Source organism: Gopherus flavomarginatus, chromosome 4, assembly GCF_025201925.1.
Source record: "Gopherus flavomarginatus isolate rGopFla2 chromosome 4, rGopFla2.mat.asm, whole genome shotgun sequence".
Lineage (NCBI taxonomy): Eukaryota > Metazoa > Chordata > Testudines > Testudinidae > Gopherus > Gopherus flavomarginatus.
The window spans coordinates 53,311,617-53,326,819 of record NC_066620.1 but is presented as its reverse complement, the minus strand read 5'-3'; the positions used below and the strand labels follow the sequence as shown (position 1 = coordinate 53,326,819).

General features: G+C 37.6%; 1 protein-coding gene across 6 annotated transcripts in view; it reads right to left on the bottom strand.

The window, feature by feature from the left end:
• Window positions 1-2,442: 2,442 nt before the first annotated feature.
• Window positions 2,443-15,203, bottom strand: part of MARK1 (microtubule affinity regulating kinase 1) — a 107,783-nt gene continuing 95,022 nt past the window's right edge. For 4 of the 6 annotated variants that reach the window (XM_050948509.1, XM_050948510.1, XM_050948512.1 and 1 more), the window contains 4 exons: window positions 14,537-14,698; window positions 13,599-13,850; window positions 7,612-7,656; window positions 2,443-4,470 (listed from right to left, as the gene is read on the bottom strand). In XM_050948509.1, coding sequence (XP_050804466.1) covers window positions 4,116-4,470; window positions 7,612-7,656; window positions 13,599-13,850; window positions 14,537-14,698 — 814 coding nt within the window. In that variant the 3' untranslated portion in view covers window positions 2,443-4,115. The remainder of the gene's footprint in view (window positions 4,471-7,611; window positions 7,657-13,598; window positions 13,851-14,536; window positions 14,699-15,203) is intronic. The other 2 variants (XM_050948511.1, XM_050948514.1) reach the window with 1 other exon arrangement.

Below are 15,203 nucleotides of genomic sequence, written 5' to 3'. Positions count from 1 at the left end.
GGTCCAAGAGCCTAAAGGAGCACTCAAGGAAGGCAAGGCCATTCTGGCGAAGCTAAATGAATTATGTGGTTCAGTCTTCACTTCAGAGGATATGAGGGAGATTCCCACACTTGAACCATTCTTTTTAGGTGACAGATTTGAGGAACTGTCTCAGACTGAAGTGTCAAGAGAGGAGATTTTGGAACAAATTTATAAGTTTAACAGTAGTAAGTCACCAGGACCAGATGGCATCCACCCAGGAGTTCTGAAGAAACTCAAATATGAAATGGCAGAACTACTAACTGTGGTATGTAACCTATTGCTTAAAATCAGCCTATCAGATGACTAGTGGATAGCTAATGTGAGACTGATAGTTGAAAGGCTCTAGAGGTGATCCCAGCAATTACAGGCCAGTAAGTCTAACGTCAGTACTAGTCAAATTGGTTGAAAGTATATAAAAAAAGACCAGACTTATCAGACACATAGATGAACACAATATCTTGCGGGAAGAGTCAACGTAGTTTTAGTGAGGCATGATTTCTCTTTACAAATCTTTTGGAGACACAACGTGGATCAGGTAATATTTTTCATTGGACCAGCTTCCATTGGTGAGAGAGATGAGCTTACAGAGTTCTCAGACCTGAAGAAGAGCTCTGTGTAAGCTTGTCTCTCTCACAAACAGAAGTTGGTCTAATACAAGATATTACCTCACCCACCTTGTCTAATATTGTGGTACCAACATAGCTACAACAACATTGTATTCAACAATCTATTAGAATTCTTTGATGGTACAACAAATAAGAGGACAAAGGTGATACAGTGGATACAGTGTACTTGGACTTTCAGAAAGTCTTTGACAAGGTTGCTCACCAAAGGCTCTTAAGTAAAGTAAGGACTCCTGGGATAAGAGGGAAGATCATTCCATGGATCAGTAAATCATTGAATAATAGGAAACAAAGGATAGGAATAAATGGTCAATTTTCACAATGGAGTGAAGTAAATAGTGAGATCCCACAAGGATCTGTACTGGGACGAGTGCTGTTCAACATATTCAGAAGTGATCTGGGAAAAAGAGGTAAACAGTGAGGTGGCAAAGTCTGCAGATGATACAAAATTACTCATCATAATTAAGTCCAAAGCAAACTGCAAAGAGATATGAAGAGATCTCACAAAACTGAATGACTTGGCAAGAAAATGGCAGATGAAATTCAATGTTGGTAAGTGCAAACTTATGCACATTGGAAAACAATTCTGACTACACATACAAAATGATGCTTACCACTCAAGGAAGAGATTTTGGAGTCATTGCAGATATGGGGAACTACACAAAGGGCATTCTCTGACAATGTCTGCTCAATGTGCAGCGGCAGTCAAAAAAAATCTAACAATGTTAGGAACTATTAGGAAAGGGATAGATAAGACAGAAAATACCACAATGCCACTATACAGCTCCATGGTACACCCACACCTTGAATACTGGGTGCAGTTCTGGTTGTCCGATCTCAAAAAAGTTGCATTAGAAGTGGAAAAAGTCCAGAGAAGGCTAATAAAAATGATTAAGAGTATGGAACAGCTTCCATATCAGAAGAGATTAAAAAGACTGTTCAGCTTGGAAAAGAGAGAACTGACAGGGGATATGAATGGTGTGGAAAAAGTTTTATTTACCCCTTCCCATATCATATGAACCAGGGGTCACCCAATGAAATTAGTAAACTGCAGGGTTAACACAAATAAAAGGAAATATTTCTTCACACAACACACAGTCAGTCAATCTGTGGAACTCCTTGTCAGAGGATGCTGTGAAGGCCAAAAGTATAACTGTGTTCAAAAAAAATTTTTTAAATAAAGTTCATGGAGTATAGGTCCATCAATGACTATTAGCCAAGGTGGTCAGGGACGAAACCTTGTGCTTTGGTTGTCCCTATATCTCTAACTGCTAGAAGCTGGGACTGGATGCCAGGGAATGGATCACTCAATAAAATTGTCCTGTTCTGTTCACTCTGAAGCATCTGGCATCAGCCACTGTCAGAAGACATGAAACTGGGCTAGATCGCCCATTGGTCTGACCCAGTATGGTCGTTCTTATGATTCATGGATAAATTGGACAGAGATCTAAATAATTCCTGAAGCAGATTAGTGGTGAACATATGAAGGAGCTCCTTGGGAAACTAAAAGATCACTTCCAAAAACTGGGATATGGATCTAGATGTGTCCCAGTGACCCAATTCTATGAGATGCAAAGCACCCTGAACCCCCACTCACACCTTCTAGAAGATGTTCAGCACTTTGATGAGTGGGACCATAAAAATTATGCAGGGACTGATTTTGCACAACACAGAATTTGTAGCCCAAAAGGAACAAATGAAATACATAACTGCAAGAAGAGACCTCTAGGGCTGTTGCATAATACAAATATCTCCTTGGAATAGATTTTCATTCTGATGAAGGGTAAACAACAACCACTTTAGTATGAGAACTGTTCAAGTAAGTTTTAATAGAGTGCACCAGTGAAAGTGAATCAAGATGACTTGCATCAAAATTTGTTTGAATAAACACCAGGTAAAAAGGGGCTACAGTTGTTTCTTTCCAAACACCACCCTTTTTCTAAGGCAACAATACATGTTCATTTCAGAATATAACTGTTACAGAAAGCTACATCACAGTATAGTACAGCATGTAAAATCCACCTCTGTCAAGAAGCCATTATTGAATGGCACATTAGCTACACTTACAGCCTTCTAATTTAGAGTTACAGAGTTTACCACAGCTTTTAATTTTTTTTTTTTTAAAGTGACAGATTTTCAATGAACTTTATATTCTCCACAAGAGTGTGCATATGGGGGGATATTACAGTAATTACGACATTAAATAACATTGCACAACAACCTCTATGGTTAATTCAGAACAAAATAACAAGTATTAAAAGGTACCATTACTAGTGGTTTTACATAGTTTATATTACTAATTATGGAAGGAATTTTTTTTTCCATTGGCAAATGCCTAAATTACAAAGCTGCACATTACAGGCATAATGATGTGGTATAAATACAAGAAATCTAGTAAAATATTAAACACAAACAAGTTACATGGGAACAAATTGTACAACCACATAAGATAAATCAACTATTATTGTTTAGCAGTGAAGTATCATAAGGAATTGCATGTTGTCTTTGGGGGCAAATATTCCAAAAGCCAGTAAATTCCTGAGGTGGTATTATTAACTCATACAATTGGTCAACACTTCAAATTATTTTGTGCTATGAAACAGTCCCAACATTAATATATTTCCACACGGTAGAATTTGCAATATATCGAAGGCAGCAAACAAGTGATATTTTACATCATATTATTTAAATGAAATAATTTACTCTTCTCCATTTTGATGCTACATTTTCAAGAGCAGAGTAAGTATTATAATTTGTACACAAAACATTACTTAGAGGTGAATTCTGTTCCCCAGCAGCTCTCAGCTAGCCCAAGGCAAAGTAATCTTTTTAAATCTGTAAGTGCCAACACTGTAAACATGTTTGTATTTCAGCTAAATACTGTCCAATACCAAGGATAAGAACCAAACATAAGCAGGAACAGTCTTGTGTACCACAAAAGCCGATTTATCGACTTCTGGTTCAAATTCACATATGATTTTTAAATAACTAAAAATGGTCATGCTACAGTTGTGAAAACTGTTTTTGTGCATTTTGACTCTGGACACAGTTCTAAAAAATGCATGATAGAAGAATTATTAAAACCACCAAAAACGTAAATAGTGATAGGGAAGAACCTTTTCAACTCAAAACATCAAACATACACTTTTGTGCAGAAATCTAGACAACTATACAAGATCTGTATTTAAGCAATCATCTTTTTTATTATACAACTATCAACATAAAATGAACAGAATGCTCTATATACTTACCTGTACATGTGAACATAACTTCTTTAGCTACAGTTATTTAGTATAGGTCATACTGAATTTAATCTTACAATTCAGAATAACTATGTATAACCTTATTGCAATAGGGACAATTTCTACATGGGGAGTTTCACAGGCCAATCACACTAGCCATAACCAGTACATTCAAATCCTAGTGTAGTTCACGTATGAATTTTCCCTGATCCCATAAATTTAGTTTCTCTTACAGCTTAAGCTCATTTGCAATTTTGGATGCAATGTTCTTAAATGCAATAGAAGTCCCAGATATTCTCTTGAAGCGGACTCCATTGAGTGACAATCGTGGCAATTTGCAGACTTCCATCTCCCATTGAACAAGACTATCCTGTCGTGCATCACCATGAACACAGAAGAGCAAAAACCTCTCTTTTTGTTCATAGTCACAGTTATTAGCATCTAACACTTTTCGAATCTCTCTCATCATATCATTTGGGTCCATGGAGCTAGTGGTCTTCATACTCCACGTGAATCGCAAAGAACGTGGTTTGGAATCTTTGCTATCCTCTTTTTCTCGGTCTTTTGGTTCCCCAGAAGCACTCCTGGAGAGAGAAACATGTTGCATGCTCAAAAGTAAAATCCAGAAAATAGAGTTAAGTGCTAGAAGGTAATAAAGTTTAAGAAAATCCTAACACAGTAAAGCTGTGCTATCCAGCATTTTATCAACTGGAAAGCTCTAGAAACTGGCATTTCAGGACAGGGTTAGTGGTGTGGGCTCTGTGAGGGAGTTTAGATGCGGGAGGGAGCTCAGGGCAGAGGGTCGGGGCATGGGAAGTGTCTTGGGATGCCAGATCCAGGTGGCGCTCACCTTGGGAGGCTCTTCGCAAGTGGCAATCTGTCCCTAGGTGGAGGTGTGGCCCTGGGGGGCTCCGTGCATTGTCCCTACCCCATCCTGAGTGCTGGCTCTGCAGCTCCCATTGGCCAGGGACCGTGGCCAATGGGAGCTGTGGGGGCGGAACCTGCGGGTGGAGGCAGTGTGCAGAGCCGCCTGCCTGCGCATCCGCCTAGGAGCAGGAGAGACATGTTGCCACTTCCAGGAAGCCACCCGAGGTGAGCACTTCCCGGCTCTGGCACCCCGGACTCCCTCCTGTGCCCCAACCCCCTGCCCCAAGCCCCCTCCTGCACCCAAACTCGCACCCAAAGCCCGTGCCCCAACCCCCAGCCCTGAGCTCCCTCACACACCCAAATTCCCTCCCTCTTAGTTAACCGGAATTTTTGACTTACTGGCACCCTCCATTCCCCCAGTATGCCGGATAACAAAGCTGTATATGCAATGGTAACTACAGATACACATCCCTTTGCACTGCTGTAGCAGGAGACAGTGGAATCTACATTTTAAAAAGTATCTTTTGATTTCTATTGAGCTCATCATTTGGAGCACACCATACAGCAACAAAAAGGTATTAATTTGTGGGACACATGGTCTGGATGTGTAAACAGGCTGTAAAAGCAGCAAAGGAAGGAAACCCACCCTGCATTCCACACAGAAGTTTTTGCTTTCATGCTTGTGCATGAAGAGAAACTCATTTCCTATATTTACAAATTGGGGAGCATTATGCTCACAATTAACCCAATTTGTTTTTATAGATTCTTTAGGGACTTTTGACCTCCCCTTTCTCCTCTTTTTTAAAGTGACCTTATATTTTGGTAACATCCTATTTTAACTGATGCAGTAGAATTTTATATTACAATTACTCAACTGAGTGGTCAAACAGCTTCTTTGTCTCTCATAACAATACCAAGCCAGAAGACACGTAACAGAATAGTGAGGAAGAGAGACAAAAATGTCATTTTAGCTGATAAAATTACAGATAAAATCCCAAGTAATTATCTTCTAATGAACACAAACAGTGGGACTGTAAAGCTTCTTTACCCATCAGCTCACTCAGCATAGGTAAGTTTGGAACGCAGTTTTGTAAAATAGTACTCATTTTAAATTTAAAAAGTTCCAGATTCTGCTGTTTCTTTTCCCAGATGCCTGAGAGCTGCTGATGCTACCACCCACTATTGAGGAGGGGGTGTTTCCTTGGCAGGGGCTGTTAAATAAAGAGTGGAGGTCAATTTCAGACCAGATTTTTCTCACCCTCATTATCCCCATTTCCTTTCTTTGCATCCCTGCTGTTTTCCCTTCATCTCCCACCTCCTGCCCACTTGTACTTTTTGGGCAAGCAACTTAGTTCCCAAAACACTACCTCACTCAATCACCCTAAGGCCACCACTGCTGGGCAAGGCCCTCTACGACAGCCGTTACTGGTATTATTTTTACTTAAAATGTGCCAGTTGTTACACAAACACATAGGAGAACAGTTTCTGCCCCTATATCTGAAGTGCTATATTCAACAATGAGGTTCTCCCTTCCCCCACTGCCCCCCCCCCCCGAAAGATAACCTGGCACTTCATTTAATAAAAACTTTTCACTATTCAGAGGGGAGCAGAACCACTCTAAATAGCTTTTAAAAAAGTATGCTTTTTAAACAATAAAAATTGATGGTTTATTTTCATTGCTGCCACCACACCACATCAGTATTAGAAGACATGGCACAGCAGCACAGTCGAGATTTGGACTCATGTAGCATTTCAGGAAGTGGCCTGATGCCCAAAACATACTACGCTGGAGGATAACCAGGAGGCAGCAGAGAAAGTTAGAGAACAGGAATGAGTGGTGAGATCAGAGCTGAAATCCACTGCTATGATTAATTAAATTAACAGACTTGACTATACTACAGTGTCAGAAGCACAGCAGCTTAAGGACATAGGGGGAAGAAATGCTGAAACAGGTAATTCAGAAACATACACAGAATATTAATTATACTGAGGAATGTATACAGTTTAAAGAGCTGCTGCTCTTAAATATAGATGCTTATTAAATGTTTTCTCAGAAATAAGCCATTCTTTTTTGTAATTAACCATTTTAGAGTATAACGATAATTGCAGTGTGTGTTCATTGTTTATTCATTAGATGCTTCATGAATGTACACGTGCTTTACCAAGCACATTAAAAAGGCAGTCGACATGCTGAGACATGCTAGAAGAGAACATATACTGAAAGGCGAACACACTGAAGAGTATGTTATGGCTTATGTTACAGCTACAGTTTTGTTTGTGTGTGTAGTGGTTGCCACACAAAGTCAGTATTTACAATTACCACCCAACAATATCTGACCACCACTGTTATTTTGAAGTGTAAAGAAACACTGATACCTCAGACATTGCAGGGTGCTCACTGCTGGTGAACAGTGACTTTTAAATATGTGACTATATTAATATTTTTACTCTACATGTACACATTAAGTATTAATCTATATATTCGCTACTTAAACCTATATTATATTAAACAACATTAAACATAAGAAGATGTTTAAAGAAGAGCCCTATGATTTGGTTTAATCTTGTAGCTGGGATTGCTTTCATAGTACTATGTTAACTTATCAAGTTTGTTTCTTTACAAAATGTACAATATAAAACACAGTTTTGAACATATATCTACAAGTATTTAAAAATCAAAAAATGAATTTCCAGGGAATTAAGAGGGATGGGCAGGGATCCACAGCAAAACATAACATTTTTAAAAATACATATTTAGGCACTATTCTATTTTAAATCCTGGTTAAAAATCTTTCAGAAATCACTTAAACTTTTAACACAAAGGACCTAGCAGCGAAGTATTAATTGTGGCTCCTCACCTTGAGGTGTCAGTTCTGCCACTGGCTTCGCCTTCACTTGGATCCCTCAAAACAAAGTTAAGGTTGAGATTCAATGATAAAGACGAAAAATAAAAGTCAAGAGAACCCATATCTATAACAGAGTTAAAGTAACTACCGAGCAAAGATTCAGCATAAAAATGTCATATTTACTAATTTTTGTTAAGTACTATTTTTCACAGCTGCAAGTTTGACTTCCCTTTAGGACACCTCAATTTATTGCAACCCTGATATGTAATATTTTTTTTTTAAACTCTTGGTAAGATTAGCAAAAACGTTACAGAGTTCTGGCCTACTACAGACTGAAAAATGGCCATATATGATTCCAATAAGTATAGTTATAGCACTTTAGTCAACGAGGACCTGAACCAGAGAGGTGCTAGGAGCCCTCAAGTAGTACTGAAGCCAAATATAGCCAGCTGCAAGTGCTAGGCTCCTCTCTGGGTCAGGCCCTGGGGCTTGACTCCTGGAAACATTAGGCATCTGCTTAGCTTTAAGCATGGTCACACATTTAGAGCTAAGCATGTGCCCATGAGTTTCTTGGATCAACCCAAGACCCTAATTCAAAAAGTTACACATGCATCTGTTTAACTTGAAGCCAACAAATTATCCCATTGAATTCAACAGCACTATGGATGGGCTTTAAGTTAGGCAGCTGCTTAGGTCCCTTGCTGAATTGGCATCATGATTTGTAAAATAATTACTTAACAATGTGCTTTAGTAGCCTCTGGCTGTATGGGAAAAAAACACGTACAATGCATATTATATAAGCCAAGGTATCACAATTTGATAAGTGGGTACATTCCCAGTGCTGCAGTACAAGCATTTTAGTAAATATTTTTTTAAAAATTATTTAATCCAGCACATAACACCCTTCAAAATTATTCTATATGAACATCTAGTTAACTGACCATCCAGAAAGCATCATTTGGCACAAATTGTTTATACACATTTCAATAAAATGCCTCTATACCCTAAGCAAGATGCATTTTAACTAATGTATAAAAGCATTTACTGTAGAAATATAATATAAATATATACTGTATAAATACCCTACATACTTACCAGAAAAACACATACAACTGCCAGAAATAAAATAAAATAAAAACAATCCTTCTGGACACTTTTGTAAACAATATACATATAAAACTATTGCTCACTAGGGTAACGTTTCATATTATTCGAAGACATTAAGAAATACATTATTAACATCAAGACTGAGACAATCCAAACACAGTCAAAACAGTCAATTTAAGATTGGTAGAATACACCTCTACCCTGATATAACGCAACCTGATATAACATGAATTCGCATATAACATGGTAAAGCAGCGCTCCGGGGCGGGGGCAGGGCTGCACACTCCAGCGGATCAAAGCAAGTTCAATATAATGCGGTTTCACTTATAATGCAGTAAGATTTTTTTGGCTCCCGAGGATGGCGTTATATCAGGGTAGAGGTGTATAACAAAATATCTTTGAGGCAAGCACCTCCCCCACCCCCACCCCACAAAAAAAATCAATGATCCCAGAGACAGGGAATGTCAAGCTTTTTTTTTGTTTGATGAAATGATTAACACTACTGAGAAACAATTCTAACCACCTGTTTTTGGAGTGTTTTTTTTTTAAAGGGTTAAAACAGCAAAAGTGTCTGAGGTTTGAAATTTAGGACTTGTAGTCACTGACACCAAGAAGACACCAGTAGTTAATAATTAGATCTAAAACAAAAACAATCCTCCATCATGCATAGAAGTAATTATTTGTTAAAGTTTGATTTAATTGGGAGACAACCCTGTCAGTGTGTCCTATATAAATCTATAATTAATTGCATATGATGAAAAAGTTCAAGTCTAAAACTGGCGGTAAAAAAAAAAAAAATCACCATTCTTCTCAATGTTACATGCATACTATTTTATTTAATATAGTCTTAGAATGACATTTATAATGACTAACAATTAATGTATCTTCCTGAAATGATTAATTACTTAGTGGAAAATGCACTTCACTCCATTTGGAATTTTGTTGCACAAATGGAATGACAGAGCACTTAGCAGCGGGTTGTAATGTTCAGAAAGGGAACAAAAAACCCGAAAATGTTTCCATTATATATATGTATATGCTGCTAATGCCATTAATGTAGGTTCAAAGTTCTGTATCCACAAGTCTGGAAGAAATTCTGGCAAAGGTAGATAATACATCTTATTTAGATAATTAACCACACATTGTCAGCATCTTAGATTAATCTTATTTTAAGAGGATCAGACTGATTTTTATTCTGAACCTATCATGCTATTTAATTCCATCTCCCCCTTCACATTCTGTTCATGAGATCAGCGTGTACATTGCGAGAAACTATTCTTGTCACCTTGTAACTATTCTTATATTAAAATGGCAAGTTTCACTTATGAATGGATTTAAGACTAGAAAGCATATCTGTGGAATTTAATATAGGATATTCTGACTCTCCAAAGAAAGCAAATTCTATGGGATTTAATACTGTTGTGAAATTGACAGTTGTGCAGTAGAGTGCTATTTGTAACCTCTGTAACTTGCCTACTACTTCCTGAAAACTGTAGATAAATCCCTGCAGTGGTTTCAAACGAAAATCAATTGATCGCTACTGCCAGACATAAGTGAAATGTGAAAATTAAATTTTCTTGTAAGAAAGCTTTTAAGGTAATCACGTAAACAGTCACTTAAGATCAAATAATTTATCTATATATCTTCTGTTTTTCTATGGCATCCATCATGGTTATATGTAAACACTGATGTGTTTCCTTGACTTTCAGATTCTTTATGAACTGCTTAAAAATAAGTTTAAATGAAAGAAAAAAGGTTACTTAATGTTCACACAAATAAGGATTTCCAGATGCTAGCAGTTAGCGTACACTTCTACATGTCATTTTACTGTCCTCAATGAGAAACCAAAATTCTCTACAATAACCTGTGAATAGGGAAAACGCTGATTTTATTTGAATAGAGAAAGTTCTCTAGTGATTAATAATCTTGCTATTGTAGGAATGGGCTTTGTAATTAATTACATCTATATCACTTGATTACAATTAATCATGAAAATGTAAATGTTCTCTTTAATGTTACATAATTTGTTTAATGAGAGCACATCAATTTTGCAGATGGAGATATTAAATTTTTCATGTATAGATCAAACTACCCTTTCAGTTCAAATCAAACCCCATTTTCATTTTTTTTTTCTCATAGTGATGTAAATAGGAAAACACTGTAGTTACTGCATGAAATGTGTGACTATTTTGTTTAGGGCTGTTGATTAATCGCAGTTAGATCAGGCGATTACCTCAAAACATTAAATTGCAATTTAAAAAGTTAATTGTGATTAACTGCACTGTTAAACAACATAATACGAATTGAAATGTATTAAATATTTCTGGATGTTTTTCTACATTTTCAAATGTCCTGATTTCTGTTACAACACAATACAAAGTGTGTAGTGCTCACTTTATAGCTTTTATTATAAATATTTGCACTGTAAAAATGATTAACAAAAATAGTATTTTTCAATTCACCTCATAAAAGTACAGTAGGGCAATCTCTTTAGCGTGAAAGTATAATTTACAAATTAGATGTTTTTTGGTTATAACTGAACTCAAAAACAAAACAATGTAAAACTTTAGAGCCTACAAGTCCACTCAGTCCTACTTCTTGTTCAGCCAATCACTCAGAGAAACAAGTTTGTTTACATTTACGGGAGGTACCGCTGCCTGCTTCTTATTTATAATGTCACCTGAAAGTGAGAACAGGCATTTGCATGGCACTTTTGCAGTCAGTATTGCAAGGCATTTATGTGCCAGATATGCTAAAACACTCATATGCACTTTCATGCTTTGACCACCATTCGAGAGGACATACTTTCATGCTGATGATGCTCGTCAAAAAAATAATGTGACTGAACTCATTGGGGGATAATTGTATGTCTCCTGTTCTGTTTTACCCGCATTCTGCCATATATTTCATGTTATAGCAGTCTTGGATGACGACCCAGCACATGTTCGTTTTAAGAACACTTCCACAGCAGACTTGACAAAACGCAAATATATCAATGTGAGATTTCTAAAAATAGTTACAAAACTTGACAGATTCAGATAAGAATCTGAAGTGCTGTCCAAGATCTGAGAGGGACGAGGTGTGAAGCATGCTTTCATAAGTCTTAAAAGAGCAACACTCCAATTTGGAAACTACAGAATCCGAACCCAAAAAAGAAAATCAACCTTCTGCTGGTGGCATCTGACTCTGCTTTGGATTGTTATTGAGCAGAATCAGTCGCCAGCATGGACATGTGTCCTCTGGAGTAGTGGTTGAAGCATGAAGTGACACATGAATCTTTAGTGCATCTGACATATGAATCTTTGTGATGCCGGCTACAACAGTGCCATGTGAATGCCTGTTCTCACTTTCAGGCAATATTGTAAGCAAAAAGTGGGCAGTGTTATCTCCTGCAAATTTTAATCAAACTTGTTTGTCTGAGCAATTGGCTGAACAAGAAATAGGACTGAATGGATTTGTAGGCTCCAAAGTTTTACATTGTGTGACAGGGCAAGGCCAGATGGCTATAGAAAAGTAGTGGGAGACAGATATATTAGCCCCACGTTAAACAAATCCCTGGTACCAGGATAAGTAAAATGGTCGCTGCTCCAGGTCAATTAAGATACCTGGGGCCAGTTAAGATCTTTCCAGAAGGCAGTGGAGATTGCTAGGTTGATTGGGACACCTGAAGCCAATCAGGGGCTGGCTAAAACTAGTTAAAAAGCCTCTCACAGTTAGTCAGGTGGGTGCGAGTGCAAGGAGCTGGGAGCGAGAGGTGCAAGGAGTTGAGAGGGAGAGGGAGAGGGAGAGGGAGAGGGAGAGGGAGAAGGAGAAGGTGTGTTGCTGGAGGACTTAAGAGTACAAGTGTTATCAGACACTAGGAGGAAGGTCCTGTGATGAGGATAAAAAAGGTGTTTGGAGGAGGCCATGGGGAAGTAGCCCAGTGAGTTGTAGCTGTCATGCAGCTGTTACAGAAGGCACTATAGACAGCTGCAATCCACAGGACCTTGGGCTGGAACCCGGAGTAAAGGGCAGGCCAGGGTTCCCCCCCAAAACCTCCCAACTCCTGATCAGACACAGGAGGAGTTGACCCAGACTGTGGGTTCCACCAGAGGGGAAGATCTCTGAGGCAAGCAAATGTGCCAATAAGCGCAAGACCCACCAAGATAAGTCACAACTGTTTTACTTTTGAAAGCAGTTTTTTTTTGGGGTACGCAATTCTACATTTGTGAGTTCAACTTTCATGATAGAGATTGTACTCCAGTACTTGTATTAGGTGAACTGAAAAATTTCTATTTCTTTTGTTTATTTTCAGTGAAAATACTTTATATATATAAGTGAGCATTGCACACTTTGTATTCTGTCAAGTATCATGGGGGTAGCCATGTCAGTCTGGATCTGTAAAAAGCAACAATGAGTCCTCTGACACCTTAAAGACTAACAGATGTATTGGAGCATAAGCTTTTGTGCATGAATACCCACTTCGTCAGACGCATGACAAATTTTCAAATATATTGATTTCAATTACAACACAGAATACATGTAATTGAAATCAATATTTGAAAATCTAGAAAACATCCAAAAATATTTAAATAAATGGCATTCTATTATGGTTTAATAGTGCGATTTAAATTTTTTAATCTCTTGATAGCCCTAATTTTCATTCTTTTAAGATAAAGAAGCAAGAAAATGGCTGGCCAAATCTGGATTGATATAATACAGATAAATGCAAAGCAAGATGGGTTCTGAAAGGGTAAAACAAAGCAAAAAGATAATCCTATTCTAATTAAATTTACATTTATCCTCTAAAAGAATTAAGAATTTGAAAAATAAATCTCATTTATTATCTTAGAAGTGAAAACTATCCAGGAAATAAAGTAAACACAAAAAATTCACAGAAGTCTGGTACTAACCTGCGAACAAACTTGGAAGTTATCTTGCTAATAATACCAGTAGAAGTGCCCCTTCTAGCATGTGCAAATGCACCAGTTTCATGTGAAGGTGAGGCAGGTGGTCCATTGTAAGTGGCATTACGCCGCTCCCGTAGCTGCTCACCATGGAAAGTGCTTCGACTTGAACTCCCACGAGGAAAGCGGGTTCGGTCTGGAGTAGTAGTGCTAATACTATGAGCTGATGGGGAAGCAGCAGGCACTCTCTGAGTTGCACTGCCGGGAAAACAGAAGAATGCTTAACACAAGACAACTTCCCATATATCTAAATAAAAGTAACATTTAGGAGACTGTTCACTCCTCCTATGGGAAAAAAAAATGCTGACTGATTTCAAACTCTAATACACACAAGTCAGATTGTCTGAGCTGAAATCTTTCCAGCATTCTCCTTGAGGAACACAGTTGAAAAAAAGCCACATACGCCCCCCGCCCCCCAAAATATATATATATTATATTGTGATACCAGTTTTAAGCTCTTGACACTGAATGAGGACATTGTATAGTGCTTTTCCTGACACCAATAGGTGCAAAGTAAGCTTCAGTGCTAACAGGTTTAAAATGTATAATTCAGTTTAAATGTGTCAGCATATATATTCTATGGATTGAGTCTGCATCAGATAAACATGTAGCTATTGCTGTTTTCCAGGAATTATCTGATGACTGAGATCTAGTTCAGAGACATGTTTATTGTGTGATATGAGCAAAATATGATGTGTCCTGGACAAAACTGAACCTAAACCATATGTAGCACTGTTACGCGAATGAATTTTAAAACTATACTGGAGTACTGTATGATGTAATACATTAAGACTACATACGCTATAGTAATATAATTTATGTTAATAGTTTGTACAAAATTTTGAAGATATAAAACACTATGCAAACGCGAAGTATTATATTACCTTGGTCGATAAGCTTCAGTGCCATCTTTGATGGTTGGTAGCGTAACTTTTATAGGATGACCAGAGGCAGACATAGATTTCTGGTGTCGAGGTCGTGTTGATACAGCAGAAGCAACAGCAGAGCCTGCAGAAGATGTGCTACTCACAGACATTTCTGTTAGGCTTTTATCACAAGAAAGGCAGGAGGGCCACAACAATAAGAAAAAACACATTAGATGTGCTTAAAAGTCAATTCCAACAAACAGAAAAGTTCATGTCAAACCCTGAAACTAGATAAAAACTAGATAAAATAAACAGCAACAGACTTACAATGATTAGTCCCAAAAATATTATTCTTGGTAAAAATACACATTTTTATAATCAATCAGTTTTCATGGAAAAAAATCTCATTCAAGGATACTGCAGGATGGCTTTTTATTGTTTACATTCATATAGATAAGACTATTTTCCTTTAAATATACAAGAAGCTAAACAATAACTTTTTTTTCAGTAAGATTGCCAGCATATTTTCCATTATAACTTTGCCTAACTAACTGTTTGGCTTAAATTTTCCATGATAGGTATCTGCCTCAGCCTGATTTTTTTGTGGGGAAAACTTCAGCCAAAACAGTTTGGTTGTTTCTCAGAATGACACTAGGGAAAAATACCTTCTCTAATTTAGAAACAG